The 18,904-nt window shown below is 49.1% G+C and overlaps 1 protein-coding gene across 2 annotated transcripts in view; it reads left to right on the forward strand.

Moving 5' to 3' along the window:
* The window catches only part of ARHGAP26 (Rho GTPase activating protein 26), a 155,695-nt gene that overhangs the window by 53,444 nt on the left and 83,347 nt on the right, over window positions 1-18,904 (forward strand). For both annotated transcript variants that reach the window (XM_029997869.2, XM_029997867.2), the window contains exon 12: window positions 13,431-13,467. In XM_029997869.2, the coding sequence (XP_029853729.1) occupies window positions 13,431-13,467 (37 nt within the window). The remainder of the gene's footprint in view (window positions 1-13,430; window positions 13,468-18,904) is intronic.

Below are 18,904 nucleotides of genomic sequence, written 5' to 3' on the forward strand. Positions count from 1 at the left end.
AAGTTCTTTGTCCTTTTTGGGGGCAAGGTGGTAGAAGAGGATTTTCAGAGAATCAGCCTGAGCTTTCAGGCTGAATGATAATTTGTCATGTTCCATGTTAGTTTTTGTATCACGTGCTCTTACCACTGTTCCCTTCTTCTCCCTCTCCTGTTTTGTAACCTATTTTAAGGCTATAATAATAGTAACTTTACATTGAGTTTATAAGCTTTTTTTTTGTTTCTAAAGTGCTTAAGCCAGTGAGGTCCTAAGCCTTGACTTCAGGCTTTTATGGTTCCAGCAAATGCTGCTTCAGTGGTTGATAGCTTACACAGCCAGAATCACTGCTGCTTCAGGCTGACAGTTTTTTGTCCTTTGCTTAAGAAGCTGTTTGGGTCATAAGGAGAAGGATACTGAGAGAAGCATTCTAGATCATCTTAAAAAGAGAAAAGAGCCCTCTGGACTGCTTTTACACACCTAAAAGTGTTATCCCATCCACTTTCGGAAAGTTTGTGACCTCTTCTCTTTCTTCTAGCTCTTTTGTTGGGGACATTGAGGAGAAGAGCAATAGCTTCTGTCTCTGGTTTTCATCTCTTGTTCGTGAATGTCTCATCATTTCTTTAATGCATTCTTCGCTGCAGCCAGCTTTGCCATGGCACTCTTCGTTGTGGTCTGTGCTGCACAAATTTGCTACTAAAGTTGGGCTTTACTTGGAGACTAGGGCGGTTGGTCCCATGACACGAGCTGGGTTTCGCTCTCCCTTTGGGAGAAGGTTTTGGTTCTGCTGGGGAAGCGTTGGCAGCTGTCTGTCTCCTCTTGTACTATCTTGCTGCTGATACCCACTGAGGCAAACTCACAGAGGAGTGAGGGCTGGGGATTTAAGCGTAGGTCTGGTCACACATCCACAGGACGTCGTACAACACATATCTTTGGTGTGGGACACCCACCGACTCTGCTGCAGCACGTGTTTTTCTTTTCCTTTGATTCAGGCCAGGAGGTGAGCATGGTGGTGAGAGGTGATTTGAGTTTGCAGAGTCCCTGGGGAAAGTTGGTTAATTGAACTTGAATTGCAGCGTGCTGGCGACAAGAGCAGTGTGTGTGCTAACAGGATAGATCAGCTGACATGCGGAAACTTGTTTGTAAGCCTGGGCCTGGACAGGCGAACCAGCTTAAGAAAAGGTTGCAGGGTGGTTGCATCAAGTGATTTTGTTACACTGCTTCAGTGTGAACCCGGCTGTCCACCCTCCGGCTGCATCTGTCCAGCTGTGCTGGCAGCCTCTGTGGGGAGGCACAAAGCACTCGATTGGAATGAAGGACCAAAGAGAGTATGTTCGCTTTCCTTTTCTCTCTGCTCTGACATCACCTCTGCTTAGAATTATTTGAGCAGACAATTCAAGAAACATGTAGAATTTCAGGGAATAGCTCCATGTTAGTAGAACAAACTCCCCTGCCAATTTGAATAGACTATTAGAGTATTTTTTCCACTCTAAATTAAAAATTAAAGCGGTTCATTGTGCAATCAGTCGTAAAACTGGCCTCTTTCTTTGTTTCCTCCTTTATTGGTCCTCGCATTTAATTTTAAGCAGTGATTTACTGTCCTGCTGCGGTCCCACCATGGTCCCTGACCCAGGCTTTTTCCTTCTCCTAGCTGCAGCATCAGAAGAAAAGTCTGCCCTTCAAAACTCCAAACATTTTAATCTTATTATTTCTGTACTTCTGGTCTCTCTCCCGTGCCACCCTCGGTTTGCCGTTCCTGGCAGACCCCCTGCAGCGCCATGCCCGTGTGGAGCTGGGGAGCTGGGCTGGGCTCTGGCAGGAGCAGGCGGGCTGCAGGCACAGTGCTGCCGAGAAAGGCAGCTTCTGCGCTGGGCTCAGGCTGGAGCAGCGTGCAGGGTGAACGTGCCCTTTGGCGTCTCCCAACCAGCGTTTGTTGGATGCTACATGGTAGAAATGCTCCTCGCGAGGGCTGTGCGTGCTCTCGGTGCTGTGTACGTGCTGGGGGTGAGTAGTTTCCCAGGGAGGTTATTAGCATAGTGGAATTTCAGGTCGTGTCTGGAAAGGGGTGAATGTCCTGCTGCAATTTTGGAGAGCGGCACTGAGACGATTTAAGCCTCCGCAGGGCCGGCTCCCAGCACCAGGCAGGCAAAGGGGCACTGTGAGCCCTGCGCTGCGTCCCAGGACTGCTCCGAGAAACCACCTCTGCAGCCGTGTGGGGTGTGGAGAGCAGGGTTGGCGAGGGTGGGATCATGGTCCCCTTTCTGCCGACTTTCCCGGAGCCTTGGGGTCCCCATGATGGTCTACGCTGCCGGCACACCTGGCCCCACAGCCGACCCAGCGTGTTCCCCATGAGTGGCTGTGCAAACTGAGGATTAAAAGTGGTCTTGCCTCAAAGATGTTACAGTCTTGGCATTAAACCACCAGCCATTGTTCAGAACAACTGGGCAGTGTAAAACCTCTTTTCACAGAGGAGGAACGCGAGGCATCTCTGCGTTACAGTTATTTTAAAAATAAAGATGACACTGTCATTTAAAATTAGGTTGGTTTTGATGCGTTCGGACTCCTTGTTCGTCAGTAGATGTTGAAAGGAGGAAGGGCGTGTGTGCTTGAGGGAGAGAGGGAGAGCGAGAAGCTGGCTGGACTCCAGCACAGATAGCTGGTGGAGGAGCATGTGCGAGTTGTTGCTCAAGCATCCTAGAAAACTTATGGGAAGCTGTTAAACTAGTAGAAGTTTTCACTTTTAATCAGTCACTTCAGTGACTGAACATATCTGGTCCGCTGGACTTGCTTAAAAATGCTGCTCTGTGAAACTTTAAGCGCTTTAGTTATTCAAAAAATGTATTTTTCTAAACCAATTGACCTTTAGTTACATTATTCTAGAGACTGCTGTGTATTTAACATGCTTTGTTCCCCGTCGCTTCCACCTACCGCCTTGTTTTTTCCCCCAAAGTGTCTGCTGCTTGATTTCCGTTTAACATTTGGACACAGTAGGTTGATAGTTTGACCCAGGTAATTTTTTCCTTAGGTTGACCCAGGTAATTTTTTCCTTAGGTGACAAACACGGCGGGTTATATAACTGCGCTGAGCTAAGCAGTCCAGATGGCTGGCGGGTAGCCCGGTCGGCTTCGGCTTTGGAGGCTCTTGGGAATGCCTGCACTTGTAATAAAACGTGGGCTTGTTTTTAATTAGAACCATCATTTAGTTCAGCTTGGAGAGACAGAAGAGCAAGACCCGTGTAGAGGATTCAAGCCCCCAGATGCTTCACTTTTGATAGATTTTTTTTTTTTTTTTTTTTATTTTAATCAGGCTCAGGCATCGGTGTAAGTTCCGAGCTGAAATTTATGTTGGAAGGAAGGAGGGGGAGAGAGAAAGAGGGAAGCGAGGTGGGGGGGTGGCTCCGACTGCGGTGCATTAGTTCAGCGCTGAACAGTAGGTTGGGAGGGAAGGAAGGAAGGAAGGAAGGAGCTGCCAGGGACCCTGGGCCACCCTCTTCCAAATGAACAGCCCTCGTTTGAATGACATAAACCAGCATTTCACAGCGGGTTTCTGCTGCCCTGCCAAGTCTTTCACTTGGGAAGCAAGGCATATTTTTTCCTCCCCTCCCCCTGCAGGGAGGTTTGCAGGGATGTGGGCTGGGAAGGATCTTACTCCTATCTATATCGTTCTGGCTCAGAGAGCAAGGAAGGTTATTTCTAGCCACAACACAGTGTAGTCTATCTCTGAAAATCCTGCTTGTAGTATGAAAACCTGGCTCTCGGACAAAAATAGAACAGGGTTGATAAGGCAGAGCCAGAAACAAGGGCTGATTTCATCAAGGTTGCCAGGTGTCCTGCTTTTAACAAGGCAATATGCTTTTTTGTACATGAGCCTTCCTGCTCTGTGCTTTGCTGGCATCCTGCTACTGGACTGTGTCCCAACATAGCAGCTCTGCAATGGTGTGCCAAGCTTGCTTGGGCGTCAGGTGCAGAGGATCCTGCCTGGCCATGGTATGGACCTGTGCCGATCTTGCTCTTTTCTTTTTCTCTTTCTTCCTTCTTTCCTTCCTTCCTCTTTCCCCCTTCCCTGTTGCTGCAGGGAGCAGGATATATGGTGTCCTCCCATCCCCGGGCATGCCTATACCACCTTGTGAAGGGAGCCCCAGGTGCCTGGAGGCTCTGACCCAGCTCTGGGCATTCCTGTGCACACCCTGGGAGATGGCTCTCTGCGGTGATGGGGCTGAGTCGTGTGGTGGGAAGCCAAGCAAATAGTCGCTGCCTTTCAGGGGTGTCGTGGCGTTGCACCTAATCATGTACAGCTCTGGGCATCATTCAGCAGGTTTTGGGTACAGCAGCGGGGTGTAGAGGTGCTCTCTGTCTCCAAGGGCTGGAGCTGGCTCAGGGTGTGCTTCCATCCGCTCATTGATCCATGTCTGGGCAGCTGTGGGAAGTGGGGAGCCTACTCACCTCTCCGTCCTCAACTGTTCGTTCTCTGTTTCTTTGGTGCTGGACCAAATGTTTCTGTGCCCACGCTGCGAACCTGATCCGGCTGCAGACTGTCAAGTAATAATAATACTAATAAATGGCTTGCTAGATTAATTTTCAGCTGAATCAGGCTCCCTGTGCAGCTGTGTAGGTGCTAATGCTGTCTTAACCAGCAGCAGTGGGAGAGCGTGGCTGTGAGCGTGCGGAGGGTGAGATGGTTACCTTCAGCTGCAGGATGGTGTTAGATAAACCGAAGCCAGCTGTGAAGCCGCAGTGTCATGCTGCTGCCCACGGAGCTGAGCAGGGGCAGCACGACCTCCCGCAGACACGCAGGCACGAGGACGTGGGGCATTCCACGTGCTCGGCGGCCCTGGTACCTGCCGGTGTCCCTGCCTGCCTGTACGAGGGGCAAGTGAAATGGCACAGCAGGAGCATCACCGTGACAGCAAGAGCAACAAAACGATGCACAAAGTGTTCCTGGCAAGGGAAACGCTCACCTGGGGAGTGCCATTTTTTCAGAGCAACTTCTGGGGCTCCCTGGGGCAAGCTGCCATCCGCCTACAGGGTGTCACCTTCTCCCCTCTTTCCTCCTGTGGCGTGGGAAAGCAAAGCAGAGGAGCCAGCTTCTCCGACATCACTCCCGAGGGAAAGGTGCTCATGGTCTGTGTGATGAGCGAGGGGATTTAGGGAGGACTGTAGGCTGCCTGTCTTCATGAAGGCCAGTTCTAGCATTAACACAGAAAAGACAGAAATGCAGTAATAGCCACATGAGAAGAAAAGTGAGCACTAACGTGCCTGGCCAGAAGAAATGGATAACCCACAGATTGGCCTTTCTCAGAAGTCCCTGAAAGTCCTTGCATCCGACAGCAGTTTGCAGAAGTGAGGAGGTAACTCCTTATAGTCTTCACAGTCAGAGAAAACGTGCCACCCATATATGCTAAAATTAGGCTTGAAAATGCTATTTTTTCACTTTATTTTTCTCTTGAATTGCTGTGAAAATAATGGAGTATGTGGTGGTAAAAGCAGTAGAAACTAATGCCTTATTATCTTTTAAACTGCATGTGCTCAATAATTTACTGAAGTTTTGCTCTCTTGGAGTCACTTTGAGTCACCCAAGATCTCCAAGCAAAACCTGTTTGTTGTCATTTACAGCACCTTCACTACAGTTCATCAGAGGGGACTTTTGTGTGCTGCCAAAGCTTTAGGTGAATGCAAGAGTTACTCTTCTCTGTCTGTCTCCTAAGAGCACCTGGGCACTGTGCAACATCATCCTGAAGGGATTTTTGTCCAGGCACTGTAGGATAATTTTCATAAACCTTTTCCTTAACTGTTGCTGCTTCTCAGGCTTCCAACTCCTTGCGTAGGGTTGGAAACAAATTCTCCAGGACTGATCTTGATGCGTTTCCGTCTGTTGTGCTCTGAAGGGAGTGAGGACTTTAGGATCTGGACTGCGGGGAAGCGATCAGGTACATCGTTGGTGTCCAAGTGAGAAAGAGGTTAAGAGAAAAGACTTGTTCCAAGCAGATCTTCTGTTGTCCCTCTCATGTAGGGCAATTGAACGGGTAGGCAAAGGGATGTGCAAGAGTCCCAGCACGTGGTTATTGCTGCTGGGCTGAGCGAGCCCTCGTGCAGCGGCTGCTTTGCAGCTTCAGGGTGCTGCAGCCACCACCCCGCCTAGCACGATCTGAGTCAATCTGAATGGCTGGACTCCAGTCTGCATGCTGTTTTTCACCCCATTTTCCCTCTTCATTTACAAAAAGGTTGCAAAACACCCATGTAAAATGTCTGTGCTCCTCCTGCCCATGTCTTCACAGCCTGTCCTTGGGTGGCTGGCAAGCCGGTTGGACTACCAGTTCTGAGGGAATATAATGATTTCTATTTATACTCTTTTGGCTTGTGCATCTTCTAAGCTGAAAGTTGAAAAACTCGTTCATGGTTGTTTTGAGGATTTCTGAATATGAATCACAAGGAAATTGCATAACACTGCAGCATTTCCTCCTATTGCTCAGGGCTTTACAAACACTGCACGCCTCCAGGGAGACCAAGGAAATCTGGCAGGACTGGCCCATTTTGACAGTAGTTTCAGTCTGAATGGAAAGTCTGGGTTGAAGGGTAGGTCCCAGCACTAGTAAAAGGAGCGTAAGGTGGAATCGTCCATGCCAGGGCATGGACTAGGTGATTGAAATGGTGGGTTCCTTCTCAAATGGCGATCCCTCTGTCTGTGGCTGCAAAACAGGACTGCTGGCTCGCTTGTTGGTTAGGGCTTTCTATAAATCACTGCCACCTCCCACCTCTGAGAAGCTAGACAATTCTTTCCTCTAGATTTTAGCCATTTGGGCAGAATTTCATGCTGATGTTGGAACCTGAAAGATTATGGGAACTGTGCTGAACACAGTGCAACCTCCAAGAGATGCAGCTTAGGTTGGGCCATTTTGAATTTTAAATAAAAAACTGCTTTGTATATGAACTGTAGTGTATTCTTATAAAGGATGTGTACGCACATACAATTGCCATATGAAAGCACAGTTAATTTATTATGGAGGTTAATAGACATCATGGGCAGCCCGTGTGAACCCTGAAATGAGGAAATAAACATAAAATTACTCAACATCATCTTTTCTTAGTTCCCCTTGCAAACCCCAGCTACTTCCTTTTCCTTTTCTTTTCCCACAGTCCCGTTTCATCCCAAACATCCCACGTACCTGTTTGCTCTTTGCATGCTCATGTGTGCAATTTATTTAGGATCAGGTTGGAAAACTAATGGATTGGATTCTTCTTAGTTTATCTTTGTGCAAGCAGAAGATGGTATCAGGCTGTGAATGGTGGCCATAGAAGTATTTTAGGCTGCAGATGGGGGCTGTTGGAGGATTTTTGATTACAAAAATCCACAGCTTATGTTTATATTACCCACAGTAGGTGTTTATATGTGGTAATGACAGAACTGAAGTTTGAGGTGGGGACTGGAGTGGGTACAATGGTCTGCATTGCTTCTTCTGCCCGTATTTTGGTCCACGTGATGTTGGAGACGTGAATCGAGGAGAAAGCAATCAGCTGTGGCTGTGGGTGGGATGTAAGCGAGTTACCCTCCGGCTCGTCCCACCAGCAGCGAGGGAGCAGGGCGGCTTGGCGTTGTTTCCTGGGCTGTCTGTTGTAGCTAGCACACCCTTGAACATCACAGACCTCTTAATCATCTCTATAAAACTGTTTCCTCTGCAAAACATAGTGTATATTTGGTGAAATATCTCACCAGGAAGAATTAACTTGTTCTTTGATAAATTATCTTAAATACTGAGTTAATAATTGAGCGTAGTGTAAGTGTTCTGGGGCATGGGGGAATTTTAACTTTACAGGAAAATTTCAAAATAATAATGAATTGCAGGTTCTGTTGTGTTCTTATAAAATGTATGTCTCCGGATTACTTACAGATGTATCTCAGAATTTTTCAATAGGTTGTAAAGGCCTTGCTTTAAGCCTCCAAATAGCAGTGATTCTGCAGAAATTAAGCAGCAGTAGCTTCCACTAAAAAAAGGTACGATCTGATTTTGTTCAGGATATTTGACCATCTACAGTATGAATTTAGAAAACTAAATTCAAAGCATCAAGGTCTGTGAATTTTATACTAGGTCAACATATATTTTTCTTCTACATATCACTTCTGAAACTTCCTAGTAAGGACATTTTGGCTCTGAAGATACAATCAAATGGGAATAATTAGTGAGAGCGTGATTTTTAAAATGATTGTGGTGCTGCAGGGTAGGGATTTGTCTCCAAGTTAGTCACTAGCCCCCGTTTTGTGAGTTTTATAACTGAGCCTGTTCCTACACGCGGTACGTGGGACATAGGTGCTTCACCTCTCAGCAAATGCTTTCTTCTCTCAAATTTCCTACCCTTTGCAAGTGACTAATACTGAAAAGTGAAAGAAGCTTTTTACTTCATGAGAATCTTTCTGGGTTTTGGTCGGTTTTCTCCAGAGCGTGTTAACGACAGGAAAATGGGGTGTGTGCATATGTAAAGACACGTATTTTATGGTGTTTTATCACCTGGCTCTACCCTGGGCGATGTGCACATCTGCAGAACCGCCTGTTCTCAGCAAACCTCTCACGTGCTGTCTGTTAAGTGCTGTTACCCTGCGAGGCGTAGCCGTGCTATCCCTTCGCACTTATGCTGGCACAAGCGTCAGAGCCCGGTGTCTCGGTGCTGCATCCCGCGCCGAGCTGGCACCCGGCGCTTCCCCTGCTCAGCCGTGGCAAGGCAGCCCGCAGCAAACCTTAGCGCAGGAATTGTGCACAGGCATGCAAGAGAGAGGATTTTGCGCCTCCCTCTTCAAATGTAGCGCTTGGCAGTTTTTTGGAAGAGGGTTTAGAAGAGGTTTTCGAAGGCCGTGTGCTCCCAGCCTGGCACCCATCTCTCCCGGGACAGACGTGGCCGCAGCCGCGGGTCTCGGCACCGTGCATCCACCCCGGGCACGCCGGTCCTGAGCCGCTGTGCAGCCTGTGACCCAGCGATGCCTGGCTGCGTGCTGCAAGCAGCGAGCCCGGGGTAGGACAGAGGGCATTGCCGTGGAGATCTCGCAACTATTTCATGACGGTTTTGTCCTTTGCCGTGCAAATCCTACGGGGAAATATTTTAGTCCTTTGCACAACCAAGTGAGGTGTTTCCCGCTCTGCGTGCTCGCTGTCCCTTTGGTCCTCTGCCCTGGCAGAGCAGACGTGCTGCCGTGCAGCCGGCCGAACGTGGGGGAGACTCTTGCAGCCAAAGGCTCTGCGTGTTGGCAGGCAGCGGCGGGACGGCTGCCTCTGCTGGATTCAAACGTGGCGAAGGACAAACAGCGGTGGTCGCCACGCCGGCTGCACCTGCAGACCGGTGCTTCTGCCCCAGGACGGTGGGCAGCGGTGGGCTCCGGCTGCCGGCTGGACCTGGGAGGTCAGGGGTGGCTTCACTGCTTCTGCTGGAAGAGCAGCTCCGTACGGAGAGCTTCGAAGATCTTTGTTGTCTGAACGTAGATCCAGCAACCCAATAGCTGTGGGGGTTACTGGAGGTCTCCCCGGCCATGCTGAGTTTTTCCGTATGCTGACTTTTTCTGTTCTGGACTGGGTTGCAGAGCTTGTTCACCAGAATCAGGCAGCTCAGAGAGCATGCTGTGCATGGGGAATGCCAGGGAGCGTAGGGCCTCCATTGCCTCTGTCCCTTGGCAGAAATGATTGGATTTATAATCTTCTGCGGTGCTGTAAAGATGAATTGACAGTGTAACAGTGTGATGGAATTACAAGGAAGATGGTGCAGGGGAGACATGCTCCTACCTGAACAATCCGTAACTTTATTTTTGTCAGTAATCAATGGAGACTTGGGTGTAATGAATAGTAAGAACCTCTTTAAAATTCAGCACCCTTTTGCAGGGAGGAAGGTTGGTCCATCAACTGACTGACTTGCATATGAGGCTTAATCTTAAAATGCATCCCTGTGCTTTAAGCCCTGCATATTACTAGAGCTACTTTGGAAAGAGTGGAATATTAATATCCGTAAACTCAAGCTGGGCAGGAGTGACCTTTTGCCATGCCAAGACCCTGAGGGGTCTCTGCGGGCTGGGCCAGCCCAGTCTGGCTGCACTAAGGGCACATTTTTGACAGCGGGGCAGATGATGGCCCTTAGGGCGCTGGAGGAGCTTAACTCTTGGACCTCTTACACAGCAGACCTTTCTTCAAACTCGGAAACTTTCTCTTATCCTAAAAAAAATCTCTCTCTTCAAAAGGCTTGAGGCGGTATAGGAAAAGGATTTCTTTCTAAAAGTAATGTTTTTCTTGGAAAAGGAAACAATATTACGGAATTGGGGCTTGGTTAAAACCCTGATGTTGTAGAGTGGTGTTAATGGATTAACGCACTGACAATGGATAAAAGGTTTGCCCTTAATAAGACGGAGGTAGGATGACAGTATCTCCTTGTTTTATAGTTGCATAGTTGACCTCTGCATGAAATTTCCTTTTCACTGTGTGCATAGTTTGCAATTAATGGCATAAGCATATTGTGTTCCTTGTCTGTCCTTTTCCCTTTTTTTAAAGAACATCCTCTGATGATTAACAACCTCTCCATTGTTTCATGTAACCAAACTGGAGGAGCGTATATGCAGGCAGACACATTTTTCCCTGTAGCTGATGTGCTGTGCACCATAACTTGAGCTGCATGACTGGTCCTTTAGGCCTGGGCAGCAGAGGAAACCACTGGGAGAAGGACAGCAGATAGCCAGTCTGTGCCAGGAAGCATGTCAGGTGCCAGAGCAAGTGGCTGAAACCTGGGCTGACCCTGAAGAATTGGAAAATGTTTTGGTGTCCTAAGCAGAGGAGCTGATGTGCACTCAGCAAAGGCAGTGGCGGGGCTGGGATGAGAGCCCCAGGCGAAGCAGGGTGCCGACTGGGTGGGCATCTTGTGCCATAACCCGGCTGTAACTGGAAAGCAAGGCTATAAGAGCCGAGTCACCCTCTTATTGTATATAGTGTTAACCTATATGTCTGGGGTGAGCCAGAGTGGAGTGCAGAGCTTGAAGTCTGTATGGGATCCCGAGGAAGGCCTGTGCATCTGCAAGCCCTTGAAATAAGAGTTACCTCAAGCTGTGTCCCTGCTCCCTTCAACAAGTCCTCAACGCTGGTAGCTAAAGTTGGAGCAAAAAACTTCTTTAGGGAAAGTTGACTTCATAGCCAGGGCTGCTAGACAGTACCACTGGCAAAGGAGCCTGCTGTTGGTTTCCTTCCCTCTTTTAACTTATTTTATTTTCTTGATACAAACACGAGTCCTGGAGGAAAACTCACTTGCTGACTACAACTGGTTTTGCTGCTGAATCATCCCCCAGTTTCCAGATGTGGGATGATAGATTTTCTCCTGCAAACAAAAATCTCTACTTTGTCTTGCGTTGCATAGCTAGGTGCCCTGGGAGGGGGAGAGGGAAGGTGCTCCTTGGGAAATGTTCCAGGAAGAGTGGGAATTAACATTGAGGGGTCAGTCCCTGCCGAAACCCCCAGTTTTGAGCTGTGCCGTTAGACTTGCACCTCCCTGGACGCATGCTGGGTGGCAGAGCTGATGCAAGCCGTCCTGCCACCCTCCGGCTGGTACTGGCACGGCTGGCTGTGGCCTTGCGGTGGGTGGCATCGAGGGACAGGTCTCGGTTAAAGATAAACTTCCAGAAGACAAATGAACAGATTCATTTAATTCTTTAATGCTGACAAAGCTTCCTTGTTCAGCTCACCGCCCCGACTGGTACGTGCAGCCGGCATGCGGGGCGAGAGCTGCTCGTGTCTGCTTTGCCACCGCAGGGGTGTCCGTGGAGCTGAAGCTTCAGTAGCTCTCCGCAAGGCTGGCACGATGGCCGAGAGGCAGGAGAGGACAGGAATAGCTTGTGTTTTGATGACCTCCAAGGAAGGCATCTGTTTAAGTGGCTTAATGGTGATATTGCAGAAGTGCTATGTGACGCACAGCCTTTTTGTGGGGTTTTATTTTGGTATGGGTGATGGGGATATTGGGCTGGTGTTGGGGCACCCAGGGTGAGTGTGGTGGTGAGGTCTGCTGTGGTCAGCAGTGTGCGTGTGCTGCTGCTGGCACCGATCCTTTGAGGACGTTATAGTGTCGGCATCCTGGCCTCATGCTTCTGCTGGAGCTCTCAGGGGAAATCCTGACAGCAGGGACCCCACTGGAAGCACACAGACCCTTGCACGCAGGGGCAGCTTCAGAATCTCTGTCCTCAGTGTTAATATCATTAATTGGGAGCCTGTGGTGGGAAAGGTTGAGAAACACTTGCCTGCCTGATTGCAGATCAGAGCCTCTCCTCCTCCCCGCTCCCCTCGGATGTGTCGGCCGTTGCTGCCTTGTGTGTTGCTATCAACATTGCCTTTGGAAACTTTCCTTCCCCACTTGCTATTTCTGGAAGTAGCATGTGATTAAATCAGTTCCCCGTGCTTCGCTCCCAGTGGAAGGGGGCTCCCAGCTTTGTTCCCAGCAGAGGAAGGGTGTGCACGCTGCCGGCTTTGTTTAACAGCCTACACAGGCCTTTTTTCCTGTTTTAATGGATGCTGCCATGCTTGGCTCCAGCTTGTGATGCTGATGGAGCGGCGGGGTGTGTGTGTGTGTGTTTCTGTTGGGGCTCTGGGTTGACAAAGGATTATTTTAAAACATTTTACTCTGTTGAGCTGGAGAAATACAACCTTTCTGAAGGCTGGTCTTCCTACAGCCGCAGTTTTCATTATGCTAGGCTTTTAAATCATCCTCAAACTGTGATTAAAACCTTCTGCTATTGTTTTTCCCCTTTTTATTGTATCCATTGAAACGTTACTTTAATCTAAAGTAGCTAACCTGTTGCGGTGATTGGGACAGGAGGAAGAGCACCAGTATTTGAAGACAGGAGAGTCTTGGGATGAAGCCCCAGCGTTGGCTCAGAGGATGGCTCTGTCTTGGGCAGTGTTGGGTGCATTGCCTCATCCTTCTGCTTTTCAGGTCCTTTCTAAATTAATGACATTTCTTTTCCTCTCTTACTCTTTGCCTGACTCGTTCATTCAGGCTGTAAGTACCTGTGAGTGAGGGTGGCTTCCTTCTCCTTGTCTGAGTTGCACCTACCAGATGTTACTGTAATGCCTGTAAGATGTAAAGGGAATTGTTTACTTTGCTCTGAGTTTTCATCTTTCATGTGCCTCTTTGAGAAGAGCTTGGAGGAGAGGAATGCCCACCTTCGTTTTGTTTAAAAGCCTTTTCAGCTTCTGTTTTTACCTAGTCCATCCATTTGTATTCTCTCATTTTAACAACTGTCCTAGGTGTTATTTTAATACAACTCCAAAGCTGTGGCAACCTGACGTTTTGAATGCAGAAGGCTGTGGTGGGCTTTGGGGACTGCGCTGCTGGGGGAGGTTGAGGCAAGTCCTCCTGACAGCTGTCACCAGTCAGGGTGACACCAGACATGTCAGCAGTCCCTTCCCAAGTGGAGCCAGGGTCTTCATAAGACTTTCTTCTTGTGTTTTCCAGGTCTACAACTCGAACAAAGACAACCAAAGCGAAGGCAGTAAGTATTTCCTTTCAAGCCAGACCCCCAAGAAGGTGGCTGTGCTGTATGGTGTGTGACGTTGGTGGGTCAGCAGGAGAGGCTGAGCTGCTGATGCTGGTGACACCAGGCTGTGCTGTGCACCCCTGGGCCAGGGGTGCAGGGCGACGGGGCTCAGCGTGGGGACTGCAGGTGGCCCCGGCGACAAGCTGGGTCCGGCACCCAGCAGGGAACAGATGCAGAAACTTGATGGTGGGACTCGGGACCATGGAGAGCGGTGCCGAGCCGTTCTCTTGGCGCTTCAGGGTGCATCCCCTCCTGTCTGCCCCGCACCTTGGTGTCCCTGGGCTGCAGCAGTGGGGCAGGGGGTGCTGGCATGCCTCTGGACCGGCTTTTTTTGCTTAGCAGAGCCAATGGGTGCAGGTGGCATCTTGGACCAACCAGCTCTCCTTTCTGAACCAGAGTCTGGAGGATGAGTGTGCCTTTTCCAAGGGGGAATTGGAGCAAAAATATAAAGAGTAGGGAGGTCCTGCCTAATCAGGATTGTCAAAAAGAGCCCCTAAAAATAAAGCTGTTTTTATTGTAGTTCAGGCAAAGACTTGAGTCAAGAAAGCACTTGTTTTTCTTCCTAGAGGAGTGGTTGCACCTGGTCCTGGCTCTTATGTCCTGTGTTTCAAAACCCTTAATTGAGCCATTTCCCAGTAGATCTGAATTGCCATAATTGCAATACTCAAAACTCTGATCCCTTCCCTCCTTTCCCCAAAGTCATCGGTCACACGGGAGCCCAGCCCGCATTGATGGTTAGTAAATAGTTCATTTTTATGCTGTCCCAGACAGGGCATTTTCATCTTGAGTAGAAGCATTTTTCTCACAATAATAGGTATAATTTGCAGATAATGTTCCTTGCACCAATTTTCAGCCCTGGCACAAAACAGTCTCTTCCTCCTCTCTGCTCTCTCCAACATGGCTTCTGCCTTCCCTGTTGGTCCTACATGTCATCAGCTGCACATCTGACCCTGTATGTATTCCTCTTGGCTTTGTGCGACCCAGATGATCCTCGCAGAGTTAAATGCTGTGCCTCATGCACATGAAGCACAGTATGGCTAATGGCCCAGCTGGGTATGAAGTCTGCGTAGAACAGCTCCATCTTTTCTCCATTTTCCAGAGGGGCAAAATGAGTTTTTTGAGGCACAGAGAACTGGACTTGCTCAACTCTGTCCTACCCTGGCCACGGACTGTCACTGCTCTGCGTGTTCCCTGCACAGAGCCTCTGGCTCTGCCAGGACAGTACATGGTGATTTGGGTCAAGGAACGTGTTAAAATAACCATTTTCTAAACTTCATTGAGGGGTGATGCAAAAGCAGGGAAAATGTTAGGGATGGGGATGGGAGGAAGGTTTGGTGAAGTAATTACCGCTTCTGAAAAGCGCTTGTCAAAACACGACCTTCCCATCTTACGTGCTGTCAGCCAGAAACCCTCGTGGGGCTGGAGTCATCCTGCAAAGTAACAGCGGCTCTTTAGAGATGGTAAGAGCTTGAGTCAAGTGTGTCCATGACTTTCCCAGGGTTATTTGTATTATCTAATCCTGGTCTTCAGCTGCCAAGCTTGCAACAGATCCCAGGTCGGGGCTTCTAAATGCCTCTTTAGGGTTTCCTTAGGTAAGGGCTGTCTGGGTGATGGTGCTCCCGCCCGGGCTCTTCACTGCCAGGCATTTTCTGGCCCCTGAGCCCTGGCTTCTGCCCGTGGTTGGTTGTGCACAGCCTCCTCGAGGGCCCGTGTTAGCGGAGGTGTGGGCAGGACCAGGCTGGTGTGCAGGCAGCGTGGGGCTGCCTGCTGTGGCCGCTGCTGGCATATAAATAGATGATTTTCCTGGGCTTCATCCGAGACGGGTGTACGTGTTGAAGGCGAATGTGTCACTCCGTCGGGCGCTGGGCTGACAGGGTGATGTTCGGCCGGGACGCGCTCCCCACGTGCCCGCTGCCCGGAACGGGCTGAGCGGTTCTGCTGACTGCTGCGGCAATTCGGCCACGGCGTGTGGGTGCATTGCCTTGCCAGCCACTAGACAGGTCCCCAGCTGGATGCCCGTGTGGGTTGTGCTGGAGGCCGGTGGCTTTGAGGAGAAAGCCAGTTTGTCCCCGGGCTGGGGGCAGCTCCCGTGGCTGTCTCCCGTGTCGGTTCCCAGCCCGGCCCTGGGCTGCCGGTGCCGCTTTGGAAAGTCATTTGTTTGTAGTGCTGGTAGGGAGTGCAGCCCACGTGTCGGTCGTGCCTCTCCGAAGCGGCTCAGCGTTTGGCAGTGTAGTGAGACTTTGACAAAGACACCAAATGCCAAGTTTCTCCCTGCATGTCTTCACTAGACCGAAGCTGGGGTTTAATCAGCCAAGGAGGCTTTGGCAAAGTTTCTTATCTTTTAGTACCTCTTCCATTTTGATGGTCTGTCTTAAAAATGAGAACAATCCTCCTTGTCTGCTCTGTAGACTCTCCTCCCCTGGGAGGGGGAACGCTTTGGGGAGTGCGTTGGGACCCGTGGCTGAAGGCTGCTTATGTAGCATTGCTTCTAAACGATCTGGTGGTAGTTATTTTCACGTACGGCTCTGACTGGGGCTGCCGCTGGTATGTTCAGACATCTGACTCTGCTATAACCCTCATTAAAACCATGTCTGTAGTGAACTGCTTGCCTCACCAGCTACACTTAAAATTGATTTGGAAATTGGCTTTTTGCCACGCAGCCCTTGATACAGGAGCTTCGTATAAGGACTCGAAATGAGTGCAGTGATTGAGTGGAGTCCAGATGCAATTCCTGACCCTGAAAACCTATATACCTCTGCTTCCTGCCCTGCCCGTACTTCTGTTAGTTTGAAAGAGACTCGCAGTGCTATAGTGAGGTCTGCTTTTTGGCCACTATCTAATTTTACAGAGCTTTTGGGTTTTACATCCTGCTGTGTGGCCAGATGGCCATCGGCCTTACAGGGTGATTTATCTTAATCTTCTTTGGGAGCTGGGAGGAAGCAGTGCCGAGCAGTGGGGGTGAGCGGGTGTCTGTGAACTGCTAGAGCCAGATGAATTTAGATGCACTAGTTTGCAAACCAGGAGGACTTGCCCTGCTCTGTGGAAACAAATCCTCCAGGCCATTTGTGCTTATTACATGGAAAAGCACAGAACTCCTTTCCCTTCCCCTCCCCACCATTTCCCTCTCGTTTTTCCATATCCATTTGGTTCCCCATTAGTTCAAGACCCCATTGAAAGCTGTCTTTATTTTCACAAGCTCTTCACTGACCTTGAATCCCTTGACTGCCCTGTCTGCTGGTGCGCTTGTCTGCGTGGTCTGGCCCTCCCCAGCAATCTTCATTTCCCAATCTTGGCAGTTCACTGATAGTTTGAGACTTGAAGTAAGACTTGGAAACTCATTTCTCTCTGGTCTCTGCTTCTTGGTTTCTCCCTTTCTCTGTGGCTCCTAATTTCATAAAGTCTTTGAAAGGATTCCTAACAGTTATCATCGTGGCACTTCATTGCACAGCACAGAAACGTGTGGTGGGGTATGCAGAAGGGCTTGCTTTGACCTTGCATTGCCATGACCGACTTGCACACAGCTGGAGTCAGCAAGGTTGCCTGAGGCTGAACAGAGCTGATTCAGTCTTCTTACCCCCTACTGATGCTCTGATATGCCCTACTGATGCTCTGATATGCCGTATCATCATAAAGTAAAGGAATTAATGGATTAAATAGAAATAATCTGCTAGGCAAAAATAGAACAGGATGAGACCAGCTCAGTAGCACTAGAAATATGATGCTACATGAAGGTCAGATAAGTATGTGTGTGTGTGCAACAGCTGTAATACAAGCGATGTGTATCACTTTTGCTGATGTAAAATATTTCTCTGCTAGATTACAGTATGAATACTGCATCTCAGTTGTGCATTGAAATGCTGCTCTTGTATTAAGAGCCTGTGACAGGTATCTTGGCCTGGAGTTGTGTTTCACATCTTTCCCCTGGGGAATGAGAGCCTCAAGGGAGGGGGAATAGCAGGAGGCAGGGCTGTAGGCTTTGCCCCTGCAGCAGGTTTGAATGCATGAACAGAGGAAAATGCTGCCTCTGATAATAAAATAGTTTGTAAATCCACTCCCTGTTATGGCCGAGAGGCCGTTTAAACATATAGGATGGGGATTAGGGATTCCTGTTGTGAAGCGTGGAGAAGCATGTTGGCCATGCTTTTCTGTGGCAGCCCTGAGAGTTTGCTCTTCCCCGCTGCCTCCCCTCTCTCATTTCCTGACCCCAGCCGATGGCAGGAGGCAGCTGCACAACGATTTAAATCCATCTGAGCGTGGGTTGCGGGTCCCGTCCCTCCCATACACGCGTTCCTGCCTCTGCCTTGCTGCAGCAGCAGCTCTCATTGAGGTCAGCTGGCTGAAGACTTGGGTTTGGTGGGGGTTTTGATAGAGCAGGTTTTTCTCTTTTTTTCTTTTTTTTTTTTTTTTTTTTTTTTTTTTTTTTTTTTTTCCTTTTTTCTTTTTTTTCTTTTTTTTTTTTTTTTTTTTTGTTAATCTTGCTGAACCCTCTTGCTGCACTAGTCCTGCTGTCAGAGCATGGAGGAGAGCAGGGACGAGGATGGAGCCTTAACAGGCCAGACTCCGTCCGGCCGAAGCTGCTGGGACCGTAGACCCTGCGTTTCCTATGGGCACGCTCATACAGCGTTGCTCTCCAGCCCCAAAAGGCCACCAGTTGCCCCTTCCTTTCTCCCCGCCTCCTGCCCTGCAGCTGCTATCAAACAGAAGCTAAGTGGGGTCTAAACTGCTGAATCAAAGCTCAGGGCTGTGCTGCTGGGGTGAATGGAGCAAGTGTAAGGTCTGGACAGCAGTAGATAGAAATCCGACTTTGATCTGTACTGTTGCTGAACTGAATCATTGAGTAGATGAATGAGATAAAGAGAAGCTGTTTCTGTGAGAGGGGAAATCAAGCTTTTACAATGCTCATTAAAAGTTAAATTTAAGGATGAATAAAGGCAGTTTGGATATTTAATCAGATATTATTTCTGGATATAACTACTGCAAATAAATCCCCAACCTTTCCTGATCCAGAGCTCAGCAACAAGTGGAAGAGCTTATTCATCTACTTAGGAGGATTATGCTTGGTCACTTCCATCTGGAAGGACTGCTTGGTTTCTTACCTCTGCTATTGCCAAGTGCTGTGGGAAGATGCGGTCCTAGCCCCTTGCTCGGCGGTGGAGTGGTGGGCTCTGCAGGAGGAGGGCACATGTTTGTAGGCGTCTTCTGCTCAAGTTCAAACATGCGAGGGACCGAGGGAAAACTGCTGGTTTATGGAATGGTTTGGCACTTAAAGTGTGTGGCAGAGAGCCTGAAATGGTGATACGTGTTGGCTGGACAACACCGTGCAGGGATACCGAAAAATCAGGGTTATAGCCAGTACTAAGCCAAGGCTAATAAGGCCCGCTGAACTGGGTTT

Source organism: Aquila chrysaetos, chromosome 22, assembly GCF_900496995.4.
Source record: "Aquila chrysaetos chrysaetos chromosome 22, bAquChr1.4, whole genome shotgun sequence".
In the NCBI taxonomy this organism is placed as follows: Eukaryota; Metazoa; Chordata; class Aves; order Accipitriformes; family Accipitridae; genus Aquila; species Aquila chrysaetos.